Below are 16,559 nucleotides of genomic sequence, written 5' to 3'. Positions count from 1 at the left end.
TCTGCTCCAAATTGCCAAAGTAACCATAAAACAGCCCTCATACATTACCTCATGCATTTTAGAGGTGTTTATGGCTTTCTACAATACTGAACTTTATAAGTACTAGAACAGTACTCGTCTGGTACTACTACAATTTGCACATACATTTTCATTACAGATCTCTAACTTCAGGAGTTTATAATGAATACATACAAAAGGACTCCTGATTTAAAAGTAAAATATGGGGTAAATTTTCAAAGCACTATGCAAAGTTTTGGCAGTGCAATTCCCATTAAAGCCCACGGGAGTTATCCGACTATAAGAATGTTTTGAAAATATGCACCACAATTTGCAGCTCTAGAATAGATTTGAGTTACTCTGTCCAAAAGAAAATAAATCTAAATAAAATCCATTTTAATGGGAATAGATGTGGAATGAAAGAAATTTAAAAAAAAAAAAAAAAACCACACACACACACACACACACACACAATTTCATCTAGAATTTATGTTGTATTCCTATTAATCAAACACAGCTATTTAACTTTAAGATAAATTCTGTGAAACTTTGGTCCATAACGTACAACAGATCAAGCCACATTGCTATCTTAAAGAGAAAAATAAAATAAAATAAAATTGTTAGGGTCTGAAAATTATCTTCACAGTAACTTCTTCCGTAACTTTTTAAAAACATATCTGATCTAAAGCCAAAATTGTATTTAGAAGGAATACAGCACTTTGCAGGCTTTGTTTTAAAATTAGACATGCAATAGCATGTGAAGTTATAATGCCGGATTTGCGTGACTCCTCATGAAAAAGCAGGTATTTGCTTGTACAAATTGTCAGTTATGCATCTAAACAGATATTTAGATACATAACCACAGTAACTGTGCATGCAAATTAGGTATACATTTACACAGCTGATTTTGGGGAAATCGTAATTTATGTTTTTAAAGTGCTGTTGAAACATGAACTAACCATGAAGGTCCATATTACAGATCAATAAGGCCCTAATCCTGCGGAGATATCCTCCCGTGTTTACATGTGGCACCTACATAAAATCCCACAAAGTCAATGGGACTTTACACGGGTGGATCCACCTACAGGAAGCTAAAGATAGTAACACTGCATTCTAATGTAGTCCCCACAATGAACGTAAGCACATGCCTAATTTAAGCATGCACTTAAATCTATCCCTATTCTGCAAGCACTTAAACATATACTTAACTTTAAGTAGATGCTTAACATGCTGACGTGCTTTGTTGAATAGGGACTGAATTTAGAACATGCTTAAATATTTAGTTGAATGAGGGTCATCAGTTCAGAAAGGTACTTAAGCATGTGCCAAGACTTCAAGCGTAAGAACAATGCCACTGAAGTCACTGGGACTATTCATACATTTAGTTAGGTACATGCTAAAGTAACTTGCTGACTCATGACCACATACGGTAAATTATTATAGCAGTCTGCCAGGTGGATACCATGCATTTTAAATTGAAATTTTTATTGACATTTCCCTAATACTTTTGCTTTCTCACCTATGTTAAAAAAAATTAAGTAGAGCTGGTCAAAGTTTTTCCACACAGTTTTACTTTAAAAAAAAAAAAAGTGCCTTTTTCTCAAAGATTATCTTTTCATGAAAAATTATGAACATCTGGGTTCTGCAGATGTTTCTTCAATATTTTCACTGATTTTTTAAAATCAAACTCATGCTCAAAAATATTCAACAAAAATTTCCCACGGTAAAATGCTGTGGAAATTGTCCCAAAAAATGAATCAATTTAGAACCCCGAAAAATGGAAACAGTTTAGAAATTTCAGAAATTTCCCACAAAAAAACTTCCATTTTTTTTCCAACGGAACTTCAGTAAAAAGCTGATCAGATTATTTAGTATTAAAAATCAATTTAAGAGCTAATAAGGAACTGGTTATGTTCTTGAGTAAATATATATTTTATACCTTCTTTAATCTTTTTTATAAAAAAGGAATACAAACCCAGAAAAAATATAAACAACATTTAGCCTATTGCACAATCTGACATCTGTTTAACATCAGGTTTAAGGCTTGTATGTTTTTCTTAATGCATATTGCTATGGGATGGGTGAAGTCAATCCTTAAAAGTTGAACTGAAATGCTTTCCCCAAATATATGTATTTATTTAAAAAGTGTATCATTTCAACTTCATAGATCAGTTTCTTGACTTATTTCAATGTATGCCGGTGCCTTAAAATGGTTTTAATGACCTTTCAGTATTCAATAATAAATGACAGATCTGATTCTCATTTGCAATAAGGCCCCTTTATACTGTTCTAGCATTACAAAGGGACCTTTTAAGTGGGGTGTAAATTACTTTTATATCCATTTTAAGATACTTCAGTGGATCAGCGGCTTGATCTACACTTCACATTTATACTGGCATAACTATTTGGGTCAGAAGTGTGAAAAATCCCCATCTCTTAGCAACATAGGTATGCTGTCAAAAGCCTCAGTGTAGATACAACTATGCTGACAGAAAAATGCTTTTGTTAGAATGTTGTTCAGGGAGGTGATGCTCTTACACATGGAGAAAACGCCTTCTATCAATGTGCCCTGCAAGTTCACAAAAGAGCTATGCCAGCACAGCTATGATAGCATTGGCTCTGTAGGGCAGACATGGCTTGCCAGAGCAATGTAAAGTGGCCTTAGTGTAAATAACGATTAGGCCTGATACCAGTAAAATTATAGTGTATTAGTCACAAGATTCCATCCTCATGCAAGTGTTCAGAAGGGATCAGTTTCCTTGTGTTTTGTACTATAAACTGCTGGATAATTTAAAAAAAAAAAAAAAAAGAAAGAAAAAAATCCCGCTTCAGTGATGAACAAGTATCTTCAATCAAAGACACTTTATGCTCATATCTAATCTGGAGATTAGAAGAATAAATTATTTTCCTAGTATGTTTAATCACTGGGAACTACAAACTTATGGATGAAACCATTTCTTAGAAAATCCCTTTCTGTTGCATCTAAATGAGAATGCCATTCTAGCGTGTAAAGGTTAAAAAACAAAACACAATAACACCCCCGTCCCTCAAAAAAAAAAAGTTTTTTCCATCTTCCCACAGATAGCAATGTTAAAAGACAACATATCTGACAAAACACTCTCGAATCAAGGCCTCAGAATCCATTTACACCAACGTGTGGTAAAGGTTTTTCTTAAAGAAAAGTAATACATGAAATCCCGACCCCACTGAAGTCAGTGGCTAAACCTCCGTTAACATCAATGGAGTTAGAATTTCACCCACAGTGAATAAAAATTCTAGAATGTTCAGAATTTTCTTAAGAGTCATTCCAAAATAGATATCTTAACTTCTTCATATTAAAAATTAATACAAAAACCTTGTGCTGTGCTGGTTATACAGCTTAAAATGAAACTGCTTCTGATCGTGGGAAAGAGACTGATTAAAATCCATGACTTTGTTCGGAAAAGCTAGATTCTTAAGAAAGAAGTAATAAGAAAGAAAGTTTCACTGGCTTTTTCAGAGACATGTACTTTTGAAAATATGGTCTAAGGAGGAACACACACATCTGAGAGCTGAAATATCTTTATCACTATTTTAGTCTTCAGACATCATATATTGATCTGCCTGTCATAGCTGAATTAAGATGCTAAAACATATCTCTAAGGCAGTGTTTATCCCTAGTTTACAACAGAGAATTTAGCTGACCTAATTCAACACTCAGTATATATACCATCCACCACCCTCATAAACAGCTTCAGAAAGTCTACTTTAAAATGACACATCATTCAACCCTTTAAGAAACACCATTTTTACAGAATTGAAGAACCAGTTCACAAGTAGAAGTGAAAGAGATTCAGCAAAAACAAAAAACAAAACAAAAAAAGGGACAAAATAAAAAGAAAAGAAAGAAAAGCAAAATAAAAAATAAAAACAGAGACAGGGCGTCCATCTTCAGCGGGCCAGACTTCGATCTCATTTCCCCCCACGAAGGTTTCACTTGACGGCAGGTTTAGTGGCATGGCAAACAATGCCTAACTCAGGCAAGTGTAACAGGTCTGCCTTGGCCAGTCTAGTCATCTAATAATGCACAAATATCACACAGAGAAAACATACAAAACCAAATTAATAGTCAAAATCCATCTACCAGAAAATGTGGACATAAAGTTTAGAATGATGGTTAGGGCAACATCTTTGTTATGTTTCAACCTTTGCTTTCTAAAGGTATAACATTTAAAACAAACAAAACAAACAAACAAACAAACAAACAAACAAAAAAAGAAAACCTGTGATGCACAAACAAAGGAAAGGGTAACATTTTGACAGTGCAATGAAATTTTACTTCATTTAAAATAACATTTTTGGTTAATAAAGTAGCAATGGTGAAGTACATATGTGAACGTTATAAAATGAACATTATTTTCAATGCTTAGGGGTTCCTTCATCACTCACTACTGAGGTTGCACTGTTGAAAGGCATTCTAAATTTGTTTGTTTTTTTAAACCAAGCTTTCTGTACCCTTTTCTCTTTTCTATCCCATCAAGCTTTATTTCTGTACACCAAGCCTTTCAGTAATGGCACTTTTGGCCAACGGCAGAATTTAAACTTGACAGTAGAACACGGCTGTTACTGCTTTAGCAGCCCATAGTATACCTTACCAATCACGTTTACAGCTATATCACCAAATATTGCACTGTGTTCTCCAGAGCCATATATATCAACACACATTTCCTTGGAAAGTTAAACTATCGTCAATACAGATAGTATTTTCAAACCAACATGAATGGTTCTGTAATAAAGTTGCATAGGAACAGCATATTTACACAGTGTGAAATTTTCAAGTGGGTTTGTCCCACAACCCAATCATATGTTCAGTTAGCTGTACACAAGCTCCGTATTTTCCTGTAGAGTCCACAGTGACTTGTAAACAAACTGCTATACAATAATAGTCCTACTTTCAGATTGCCTCTGTCAGCTATGAAATGGGTTGAACATGATTGGGGAGGTAAAAAATGTGTTCTCATAACTTTTGTTGTATTCTTCCTCCATTATTAGATATCACCAAGAGACACAGAAAAATTCACCTTTACCTGCCTGCTGCCATGCCACCTCAAACTGTGACCCCATCACCAGGAAAACCCAAGAAGTGGTGTTGATTCATTAGGAAGCAATCTTCCCTCTCTGGCAGTACTGAACCAGTGTTTGAGTCTTCTAGATGAGACATAAAAACTAAAATTGTTCCCGATCATCCTCCTGAATGATCTTGTGGGACCTTTTCAAGTGTATCAACTCTCATCAGATATATTCTGCCTACCTGAATTCCTTTTGCAGTTTCAATTGGATACAGTATTATTCTTTTCTCCCTGACTTAAAGGTAAATGTAAAAAATCAAAACCTATACTCCATGAAGCTCAGCAATATGTGCTCTATGCCCAAATGAACATGGTTGTGGGTGTAGTTAGCACATAAATAAGATTTAAATAACCTTTAAAAGAAATATTTTCAAGGATCCATGAAAGTCTGCTTGCTCTGTTGAGTTTGCTACAGACATCCCAGGACGGATCATTCTGTAGGCACAGTACTCAAGCAACAAGTCTTGGTATGTCTGCTGTGCCAAAATAAGGCTTTCTGGGGATACTGTTAACAAACCCAAAGAAGCCAAAAATAGACTTTGTGGAGCCAAACAGTATTTTTTTTAAAAGATCAATTAAGATTTATTAACTAACTATTTGGTTAGTGGTGGAATTCAACAGATTTATTAGCTTTGCAGATTATCATTAGCTCACTCTGATTTCCTGTGCAAGGTAAGACAGCGGGTATGCACACCTAAAGATGGCTGCATTCCATTGGTTTAAGAAAATGATTTCTATGGACTTATGGCCCAGATCCTACAATCTGATCTATGTGGACGGACACTTGGAGCTTATCTATACTATAGTCACTAAAGCACATAGCTATGGCACTATGCCTATGCTGCTGTAGTGCCATAATGTAGACACTATTCCTACAGCGATGGAATGAGTTTTACCTGTCACTATAGGTAATCCATCTCCCTGAGTGGCAGTTGCTAGATTGATGGAACCTAACTGCATCTTCACAGTGGATTAGGCCAGCATAGCTATGGTGCTTACAAGTGTGGATTTTTCAAACCTCTGAGCAAAGTAGCTATGTTGATCTAAATTTTAAGTGTAGACCTGGCCTAAATGCCAAATGGCATCCCAATGAAGTCAATGGGGCTCTTCCTATGTGCAGGGATCTGCCTATGTGCATCAGACTGCAGTATCAAGACCACAATTTGCAAAGCGCTTAACTAGTAACTCAAACATTTTATATTCAAGTAGTAAATGGAACCATAAACATTGAAAATATTTCTACTGGAGAAACCCAAATTGACAAAATACTTAGTCATGTGTGTACTTAACATTAGAACTGGAATTCCTGATGACAGTCCAGTTCTGAAGATGTCTTGATAGATTTGATTAAATAATCTATCTAAAAATTAGCTTAAGGCTCAGATTTTAAAATGCATATAGGCATTGCTGCACTCAGCACTACAATGCCTAACTCATTTAGAAGTCTCAGTCTCATTTTCTGAAGGATTTAGGCTCCAAAGTGCCTAAATCTCACTAGAAAAAGAGACGGATTTCTAAACTAGTTAGGTATTGCAATGCTGAGTGCAGCAATTCCTATATATGCCTTTAAAAATCTGGGCCCGAACTAAGTTGCAGCTTAATTGATGTTATAATTTAAGAAGTCTACTAAAAGGATTACTAAACTTTTTAAAAACAACAACAACAAACCAAAGCACAGTTAGGCCCTGAACTGCAATCTGATCTGTGCAGGGAGACTCCCTCACCTCTGCAGGAGCACACTGATGTCAATGTAGACTCTGGATAGGCATGAGGGTTTGCCCATGTGGATCAGACTGGAGGAGAGCAATCTTATTTTATAAAGTTTTTTCAAGTATTTTCTTATACAAGTATGGAAAACCAGAATAAAACTACTAATTTAAATTAAGTTATTAATTTTGCTCACGCATAGTTACAGCTAAATGTATACAAAAGATGTTTAAAAGCATAGCCAACATATTTTTACTTCTTTTATTAATAGTTTATTCTTTTTACCTTCTTCAAATCTAAAATTTTGCTTTCAAAAAGATGAGGGGAAAAAATAAAAACAAGAGCATCAGTTACTTGCCAGTTTTTAGGAAAACTAAAGGCAATCAATATACAGGACAAAGACCAACATGAAAGAAGAATGTCTGAAATACCAACCTTCTGCACAGGGTACGACTATCAGAGCTCTATCAATAAAAACGGTGTTAGTTAGATGCTGGGCCACACCAACACTTGATGATTCACGAAACTTAATATAACATACTTTGGATGAAAAAGCAAGAGGAGCGTTGCTGCAAAATAAAAAGGAAAAAAAATCAATTAGTGTAATGAAAACACAGATTTTAGTTTTCCCCAAAAGCCTTTTTTAGTTTACTTATATACATTCACAGGGAGACATCTTTAGCAGAAATTAACTGAATCACTTATTTCTCATCCATACACACACACAAAAATGGTACTATCTTCCTCTTAGAAAGGATTTAGTAGTGGCAGAGTGTAGCTATGAGGTCTTCTATTAACAAGGCACTAGTGCCTTTAGAGAACCTGCTATAGAACATTTATCAGTATAATCCAAAAATCATAAATAATGTAAACTGAACTATAGCACACTTGTCAAATAAATGGAGAACATTTAATCTTTCTTTTCCCAAATAGCCTTTGTTCACTTACTCTAAAGCACAAAATTGAGTCATTTGTAGTGGGTCCTCCAGACAGCAGCACATATTAATTGACTTTCTTGTCTATGCCCTCAATTAGACCAAGCCCTGTTCATTCTTGTTAATAAAAAAATGTTCTCCAATGGCAGGAAAATTGGCCTTAGCTCACTGGTGGAAAGAAGGGCTCTATCTGCTACTTTAGCATGGTGCATTGAAGTATGTAATAACCTTGTCATGAAAAAAACTCACAGATCAGATTAACGTGAAACACAGAAAACAAGAAATATTTGTCAGCATATTCATTAGACACCCTGTTAATCAAGGTTTTAGCCTTATTTCTTCTAAATACCATAGTCTTGACCAGTCAAGTTCATATCTGCGTATCATATACTATGCATAGGCTTGGCAAAAATTATTGTTTTTAAAAAACAATTTTGAGGGATAATGTTAATGTTAATATTTAAGCTTTTTTAATTTTAATCTATTAAAATTTTCCCAGTTGGGGGGAAATTATGGGGTGGTTGGACAATACGTATTTAATTTTAGTAGATGCTAATATTCAAAAAGATAAAACTTTAGTAATAAAAAACCAAATTGTATATTTTAACATTGATATTGACAAAGTAAATATTCTTAAATCAAACTCTAATAAATTCTCAAGCAGCATTTTTCTAACTTTGCTTAGCTGTAAATTTTTATTGTTACTGAGGAAAATATTTGCATGCCAAGGGTGAAATCGACATTTACTGATAAAAAAATATAATCCTTTAAGCCTAACTATGCACAATGAAATCAGTTAAAATAATTTTAAAATAAATCTTTCAGAAATGTTCTCTGAACAGGGTTTGTATCCATTGTACAAATATTTACTTTATATTCCTCATGTCAAATGTAGATTAGTAGTATGTTGGAGGTTTTAAAAGACTAAGAACAGGCACAAAATGGGATATTATTGTGATTTGTGAATTGCATACAGCAAATCCCAGAAGAAGCTCATGTGATAATGACTTTTAATAAAGCAGCCAACAATGGAAAATTTGCTATTTGATTATTTCCTTTCTGAGACTGGCCTCTACCCCTGTCAGATATATTTAAGCAGCGGCTCTCTTCCTGCAAATACTGAAAACAGTTCAGACCTTCCATGAAGCATCTGAGATTGCTTACACCACTTAAGTCCTCACTCCAGTTGAGTACTTCCAGAACTGTGTACAATTACTAAATCCTAATTAGCTGAACATAAGGCATTTCTGTTGAGAAGTTTATTTCACCATATTAACTACGTAAATGAACCTGAAGAATCATTGCATAGCAACCCAAGGACACTTAAATTTCAGAGCATGAGTAGACTGGAGTGGAGAGTGTCATTTCCAGAAAGATAATCATTAGGTAAAAAGTTTGCCATTCTGGATCTGACGTCTCCCCAAGTCAGAGGCATTTGGGACACAGCAAGAGGAAAGAAAAAAAAAATAGGCGAGTGAGAGATTAGGAGAACAGAAAAAAGAATGTTTCCCCTTTTTCCCTAAAATTAGCAGCATTATGCTACTTTGGAACCACTTCTTGGATTCACCTTCCCACAAAAGGATGCTCCTGTGGAGCAATGTAGGCCTGGTCTACATGAGATAATTAGGCCAGCATAACTATGCTGCTCAGAGAGTGTGAAAAATGCACACCCCTAAGCAGAATGGTATACACAGAGAAACATGTGGAGTGGGCTCTGAGCTCTATTGGAACTGGTTTATCTGCAGCTGAGTAAGCTTCTGTGACACAATATGTATCCACCTGACTATGGAGGATTTGGGTTGCCCAGGCATTTAAGGAAGGAATGAAATTGATAAGAAAAATCAATTTATTCTTGTTTCACATTTAAAAGGCTAACTTTGAACCCCTAAGGACTACAGATTTACTGTTTTTTGGGGGGGGTTGGGTTTTTTGTTTTTTTTGTTTTTTTTTAAAAGCTTTAGATTCAGCAGACTCTGAATATGCCATGTTGCTAAATAAATAAATCAAGTAGGTCAGATCTGGCCTGTAGGCGAGATGTTTGACATTTTTGCTAAGAAAAAATCCAGATGATCTTGAACTCCTTCATTTTCAAAAGACTGATCTTTCTATCTTGACACCAGTTGCAGAATTCTGTCTAAACACTTGCATAGCTTAAGAGAGTGGAAAGCTTGCACGATGATAAGAGAGTCTTTACTGCTCTAGAGGACTCTCTTATTCTGTTTAGGGCAGTGGTTCCCAAACTTGTTCCGCCGCTTGTGCAGGGAAAGCCCCTGGGGGGCCAGGCCGTTCGTTTACCTGCCATGTCCGCAGGTTCGGCCGATCGCAGCTCCCAGTGGCCGCAGTTCGCTGCTTCAGGCCAATGGGAGCTGCTGGAAGCAGTGCAGGCCAAGGGACGTACTGACCGCCGCTTCCAGCAGCTCCCATTGGCCTGGAGCAGCGAACCGCGGCCACTGGGAGCTGCAATCGGCCGAACCTGCGGACATGGCAGGTAAACAAACCGGCCTGGCCCGCCAGGGGCGTTCCCTGCACAAGCGGTGGAACAAGTTTGGGAACCACTGGTTTAGGGTTTGCTGCTAACACCAAACTGTTAGGTTCATGTAGTTTCGACTGGAATGCATAAGCAAGCTTCTAGATAAGATGATGTCCAAGAAAGCTCCATGCAATCTTCTACTAGATCTGAGTACAATGGACTATTTGACCCATGACCACTGCCACCTCCTTTTTTATCTTCTGAATCATTCTTATTAGAAGAGTGGTGGAAAGCTGACAGAGAAGGCAATTCAACCATTTAGACATTTTAAAGTCAGCACATCCCGATAACTTGCATCCAAGAGTTTTAAAAGAGCAGGCTGAGGAGCCTGCTGAGGAGCATTCAATAAGCCTCAGAACACTGGAAAAGTTCAAAAAGATCAGAAGAAAGGTAACATTATACTGATTTTTAAAAAGGGTAAAAGGATTACCCAGGTAATTATAGTCCTGTCAGCCTGACATTGATCCTGAACAAGATAATGGAACGATTGATATGGAACTTGATTAATAAAAAAACTAAAGGAAGATAACGTAATTAATGCAAATCAACATGGGTTTATGGAGAATTCTGTGCCAAAAAATTAAAAGTTCTGAACACAGTATTTTAAAATTCTGCAAATGTTAGTCAATAAATAAAATGTGGTTCCAGCATGGCAGTGGGGAGCACAGGCCACTGACTGCACTGAGGTGGGAGATCACCCTGAAGCCCTCACCTACCCTGGGGCAGGGACTCGGCAGTGAGGCTGCACCTGACCCAGACACTGCAGGCCGGGCCTGCCCCTCTGTGCCAGGTGCACAAGGTGTGGGTGGGCAAGCTCAGCCCAGCAGGATCCAAGTGTGGAGGGGCTTAGTGTGAGGAGATCCAGGTATGGGGTGAGAGGCTTCTGTGTGGGGCAATCTGGGTGCATGTGGCTCGGTGGGAGATCTGGATGCACAAGGGCTTGTTGGGGTGGTTCCAAGTGCAGCGGCAATGGGACTCTGCAGGGGATCCAGGTGAAGGTGATTGAGGCTCAGCAGGGGTGGTGTGGAGGGTTCAGTCCGGGGGGGGGAGGGGGTGAGTCCAGGTGCTGGGGGAGTGGAGCTTGATGGGGTGGGAATCCAGGTGCAGCTGCTTGGGGATCAGTAGGGTCGGGGTCTGGGTGTGGGGGGCTCATCACAAGAGTCTAAGTGTAGAGGGGTAGGGCTTGTCAGGGTGAGGGTTTGATGGGCCTGCTTAACAGGGGAGCCCCACTTACTGCCTAGGGGATGCTGCATGATGGGCTCCCGCTTCCCACCCTGTAATTCCCCTATCCCCTTCTCCATCCCCCTGCCCCCCATTCCACTCTCCTTCCTTCCCCACTGCCTCTTCTTACCACCTTTTCTTCCCTCATTTCCCCCACCTCCCCCTTACCCAACCCCACCGTGGGCACTCACTGTTGGATAGAAAACAGGAAGGCTCCCAGCACACAGAAGGAAAGCATGACTGGCACTAGAAAGCAGCATTCAGTTGGCCAGCTCTGTGCTTGCAGAAATTGGGGGGGGGGGGGGGGGGGGGGGGAAACAGTGGCACATAACCCTGTGTACTTCACCATGCCTCTCCTTTGTTGGTGGCGGGGGGGCAATCCGCCCCAAAAACTTCACGCACGGTCATCCCCCCCCTGACACCGTGCAGCTTCCCTTTGCTTCCCTGTCGTTTTCCGCAGGGAAGCACAGGAATTCTGAAAGGCAGGGGGTGGGGGAGTGTGGATATGAAAGCTGAAGTTAGATAAATTCAGACTGGAAATAAGGCATAAATTTTTAATGGTGAGAGTAATTTACCAAGATTCTCCATCCGACAATTTTTAAAACAACAGTGGATATTTTCCTAAAAGATATGCTCTAGGAATTATTTTGGGAAGTTCTATGGCCTGTGTTATACAGGAAGTCAGACTAGATGATCACAATAGTCTCTTCTGGCCTTACAATGTATGAATCTATTAATTGTATTTGTCATAGTTCTGAGAGTTGAAACTGCTTAAGATGTCCCACCTGAAAATTGTGGCTCTGACATGGTTGCCTGTGAGGCTTTAAGAGTTAATGAAGAAGTTTCAAAGTTCTTTCTAAGGGTTTCTTCTATCACCTAGTCTGTTGACGAGAAGTTAGGAAGAAATTCCCCTTAGCAGGAGTTACCACAGTCTTTGCCAGGGATGTCAATACTGCATCAACTTTAAGGAAGATGAAGAAGTTGAAGAATTGAAGAACTTTTTGACTGAGCCTCATCCTTTGTCAGGAGTTTCCCAAATGACTTCTTAAAAGGAAGAAAGAAGGTGAATTCTGATTTAATTTTATGTATCTGCTTTAGCCTGCACATGCATATTTACTCTATGGGATACTGCCTTCTTCCCTATTGTCACAAACAGCTAAGAGAAAGAGAGACTCCAGCTTCTCTGGTTCAGAGTTATTGCAATCCAAAACCAATTCTTCAGGAGAAGAGCTAGAATTCAAGGAAGGAGTTTAGGATCTGGAAAGCATTGCTCACCCAAACTGTGAGATTTTTGGCTTTTAGGGTTTACTTTTGTCTTTTGTGGGGGTATAGTCACACTCATAAGGAAGATATTCTTGTATTACCTTAGAGGACCTAGCTTGCTGTCAGAGGGGTCTTCAGCTCAGCAGGCTAGCCATCATCTGAAATGTAGGTGGAGAGAAAGAACAAGGACACGTCCCTAAGAGCCCAGATCTTTCTCTTGGGGAAAAAAATATTCAATTTTTTGCCAAGTGACTCATTTACCTACTTAAGAGGTTAGGATGGGACCAGATACCCTTCAGAGGTGGACTGGAGCAAGGGATCAGGTAGCTTTTCAGATTTACCCCAAAGAGTCTTGATTGGTATGAATTGTCTGGTTTGGTGAGACTCAAGAGCTAAAGAGGACTGAACAGATTTTGCAGTGGTGTCTCCAGAGGAATCTCAGTTGCTGCAGGGGAATGCAGAGGTTCCTAAAAGCCATCCAAAACACTGAGCTGTAGCAAAGCAACAATGGGTTGGGACCAAGTCTGGCAGAGCTTCTCCTCTGTATTTTCTGGGAGACTCCTCACATAGGGACCTCTTAGCCTGTGGCTTGCTCTCTCATGATAATGCAGGAGGAAACAAACAGAGCGAAGGAAGGTAGTGGATGGTTCTGTTTGGGAAGTAAAGCCCCTGAAGCCATTTGGTCCCCTAATGCAGATGATGGAATGAGGTTAAAAGATTCTTCTTACTGCTACCAATGCTTAAAAGCAGGGAGTTCAGTGGGTAAGGGAGGAGTGCTGACAGCCAGTCTGCTGTGTGTGAGCAAGCCTTTGGGTCTTGTGGACGGGTATGAACTGTCTCCAGTACAGGCATTAAAAAAGAAGAGTCACAGTCTTGGACTGAAGGAGATGGTAGGACCCATAAACAGTCTATTAGCACAAGAAGCCCTGGTATGCGGAATATACATACACAAAAAATCGTCCATGGATGACGTTAAAAGGAAAATTATAAATATATTTACTCTCAGAGGCCGAGTGCTGGCACACACAGGGGACAGACAGTGCCCCCTGGGGAGCAGACTCCCAGATCCCAGCTCACATGAGAGGTAGAGAGAGGGGTTCAGACCACCCAGATCCTGGTACATATACAGAAGGGGAAAATGTGAGGTCAACAGTCACCTATATCCGTTTTTCCCAGCCCTTCTGCCACTCCCCCCCATGTGTACCTCCCCAGAGCCCCCACCACTCTCACAGCACGTATTACCCATCCCCGTTTATTCACCTCTTCTTGCACTTCCAAACCTTCATCTTACCCTTATTCCCCCAATTCCTCTACTCCCTTGCCAGCAAGCATTCACATATTTATTTTTTAAACGAAAATACTTTGATTATATAAATAAAATCTAGAAAAGCCTTACTCAGAGATTTCTGCAATATGCCACCCAATCTTTTCCACATTGCTGCACAAGATGTGACTTGAACCAATGGTATGTCTACACTTTAAACACTACAATGGCAGAGCTGCAACTACGCTGCTGTAGTAGACACTTGCTACAGCAATGGAAGTGGGGTTTTTTTTTGTTGCTGTAGTACATACACACTCTTGAGAGGTGGTAGCGAGGTTGACTAGCTGCATCTATAGTGGGGGTCAGGTCGACCTAACTGCATCTCACAGGGCGTGAAATTTTTCACAGCCCTGAGAGATAAAGCTAGGTTGACCTAAGTTTTAGGTGTACACCAGGCCAGATGCTGGCAGAATGGGTCATGTTCAAAGGACTACTGCTTATATTGCTGGTGTGAAACTTTAAAGACTAACAATTCTGTTTATTCCTCTGTCCACACATGCTCAATATAATCCATCAGGTGTATGAACTGGTTTGTGAGCTTTTGCATGACTAACAGGAGAAGCAACATTTCTTTCAAATGACGTTTTAATTTGATTTCCCCCTAAGGGCTGGTGGGTGCCATGCACTCTGTTGGAGTAATCCACAAGCACTTGAGACCCGTATGCAATGATCTAAGTCCTGGTTTGATTTGTACCTGTGAGCAAAAACAGACTGCCAAAATCTGTCCACTTTAAGAAAAGCCTCCTCTGATCCCCGAGGCTGTATCTCAGGAAGCTGTTGATCAAATGGCCCCAACATTGGGTCACTAGTCATACCCCATGTTGCACACCAAATTTCAAGGCAATCCAACTAACCTGTAGATTTCAGAGCACTCAGAACAGTCAAGCTTTAAACAGAAAGCTGGTTTTAAGCTTAACTATAGCAAAGCTGTGACACTGCTACAATGACCAGATGCCAGCTGGACAGTGCCAGATATTCCAACCAAGCCCTTGTCCTCCTTATACAGGGAAGTTGGGAGTAGGGTGGTCCACAGCCACTTATGCTGGGTTCTGTGACACCAATTCTCCTACAACCAGGGCATCCTTCTTCTACCATCATAGCACTGCAAAGGGGCTATATTGTTGGAAAGAAACTGAAACTATTATATAATGATCATTTCCTGAAAGAATGGAAAAAATTAAAGACTTCTGTCAAGCAGTAAGGAGTTCTCCCCTACAAACTTTTCATTGTGCTTCCTGGTGGAAAATGGGTTAAAACTTAATTCTTTCCATTCACTTCATAGCAATATTATGGGATAATAGTTATAGACCCATTTTTCTCTCTCTCTTTTTTTTTTTTTTAAACCACACTCCATATTTTTCTGTAAGCTAAAAACAACCAAAAGATAACCAAAATTAGTATCACACAAGAATAGCATTGTAACTTTGAGAGATTTAAATATGTATATGTAACACTTACTTTAATTTAAAGATTGGACTAAAGATATGATGGATTGTACTGTGCAAAGAGAAAATATAAGGATGACATAAGAACATAAGAGTGGCCATACTGGGTCAGATTAAAGGTCTATCTAGCCCAGTATCCTGTCTTCTGACAGTGGCCAATGCCAAGTGCTCCAGAGGGAAGGATCAGAACAGGTAACCATCCAGTGATCCATCCCGTCATCCATTCCCAGCTTCTGGCAAACAGAGACTAGGGACACCATCCCTTCCCATCCTGGCTAATAGCGATTGATGGAGCTATCCTTCATGAACTTATCTAGTTCTTTTTTGAACCGTGTTATAGTCTTGCCCTTCACAACGTCCTCTGGCAAAGAGATACACAGGTTGACTGACCGTTGTGTGAAAAAAATGCTTCCTTTTGTTTGTTTTAAACCTGCTGCCTATTGATTGCATTTGGTGACCCCTAGTTCTTATGTTATGAGAAGGAGTGAATAACACTTCCTTATTTACTTTTTCCACACCAGTCACGATTTTATAGACCTCAATCATATCCCCCTTTAGTCCTCTCTTTTCCAAACTGAAACGTCCCAGTCTTATTAATCTCTGCTCATATGGAAGCTGTTCCAGCTCCTTAATCATTTTTTGTTGCCCTTCTCTGAACCTTTTCCAGTTGTTATATATATTTTTTGAGATGGGGCAACCACATCTGTATGCAGCATTCAAGATGTGGGTGTACCATGGATTTACATAGATGCAATATGATATTTTCTTACTATCTATCCCTTTCTTAATAGTTCCCAACATTCTGTTAGCTTTTTTGACTGCCACTGCACTTTGAGTGGATATTTTCAGAGAACTATCCACAATGACTCCAAGATCTCTTTCTTGAGTGGTGACAGCTAATTTAGACCCCATCATTTTATATGTGTAGTTGGGATTATGTTTTCCAGTGTGCATTACTTTGCATTTATCAACATTGAATTTCATCTGCCATTTTGTTGCCCAGTCACCCAGTTTTGAGAGATCCTTTTG

The 16,559-nt window shown here is 39.2% G+C and overlaps 1 protein-coding gene across 2 annotated transcripts in view; it reads right to left on the bottom strand.

The window, feature by feature from the left end:
- SREK1 (splicing regulatory glutamic acid and lysine rich protein 1) overlaps nucleotides 1-16,559 on the bottom strand; it is a 58,013-nt gene that overhangs the window by 34,496 nt on the left and 6,958 nt on the right. For both annotated transcript variants that reach the window (XM_074952643.1, XM_074952644.1), the window contains exon 2: nucleotides 7,248-7,381. In XM_074952643.1, the coding sequence (XP_074808744.1) occupies nucleotides 7,248-7,381 (134 nt within the window). The remainder of the gene's footprint in view (nucleotides 1-7,247; nucleotides 7,382-16,559) is intronic.

The sequence above is a fragment of the Natator depressus genome, chromosome 5, assembly GCF_965152275.1.
Source record: "Natator depressus isolate rNatDep1 chromosome 5, rNatDep2.hap1, whole genome shotgun sequence".
NCBI lineage: Eukaryota > Metazoa > Chordata > Testudines > Cheloniidae > Natator > Natator depressus.
This window is presented reverse-complemented; position numbering and strand designations above follow the sequence as displayed.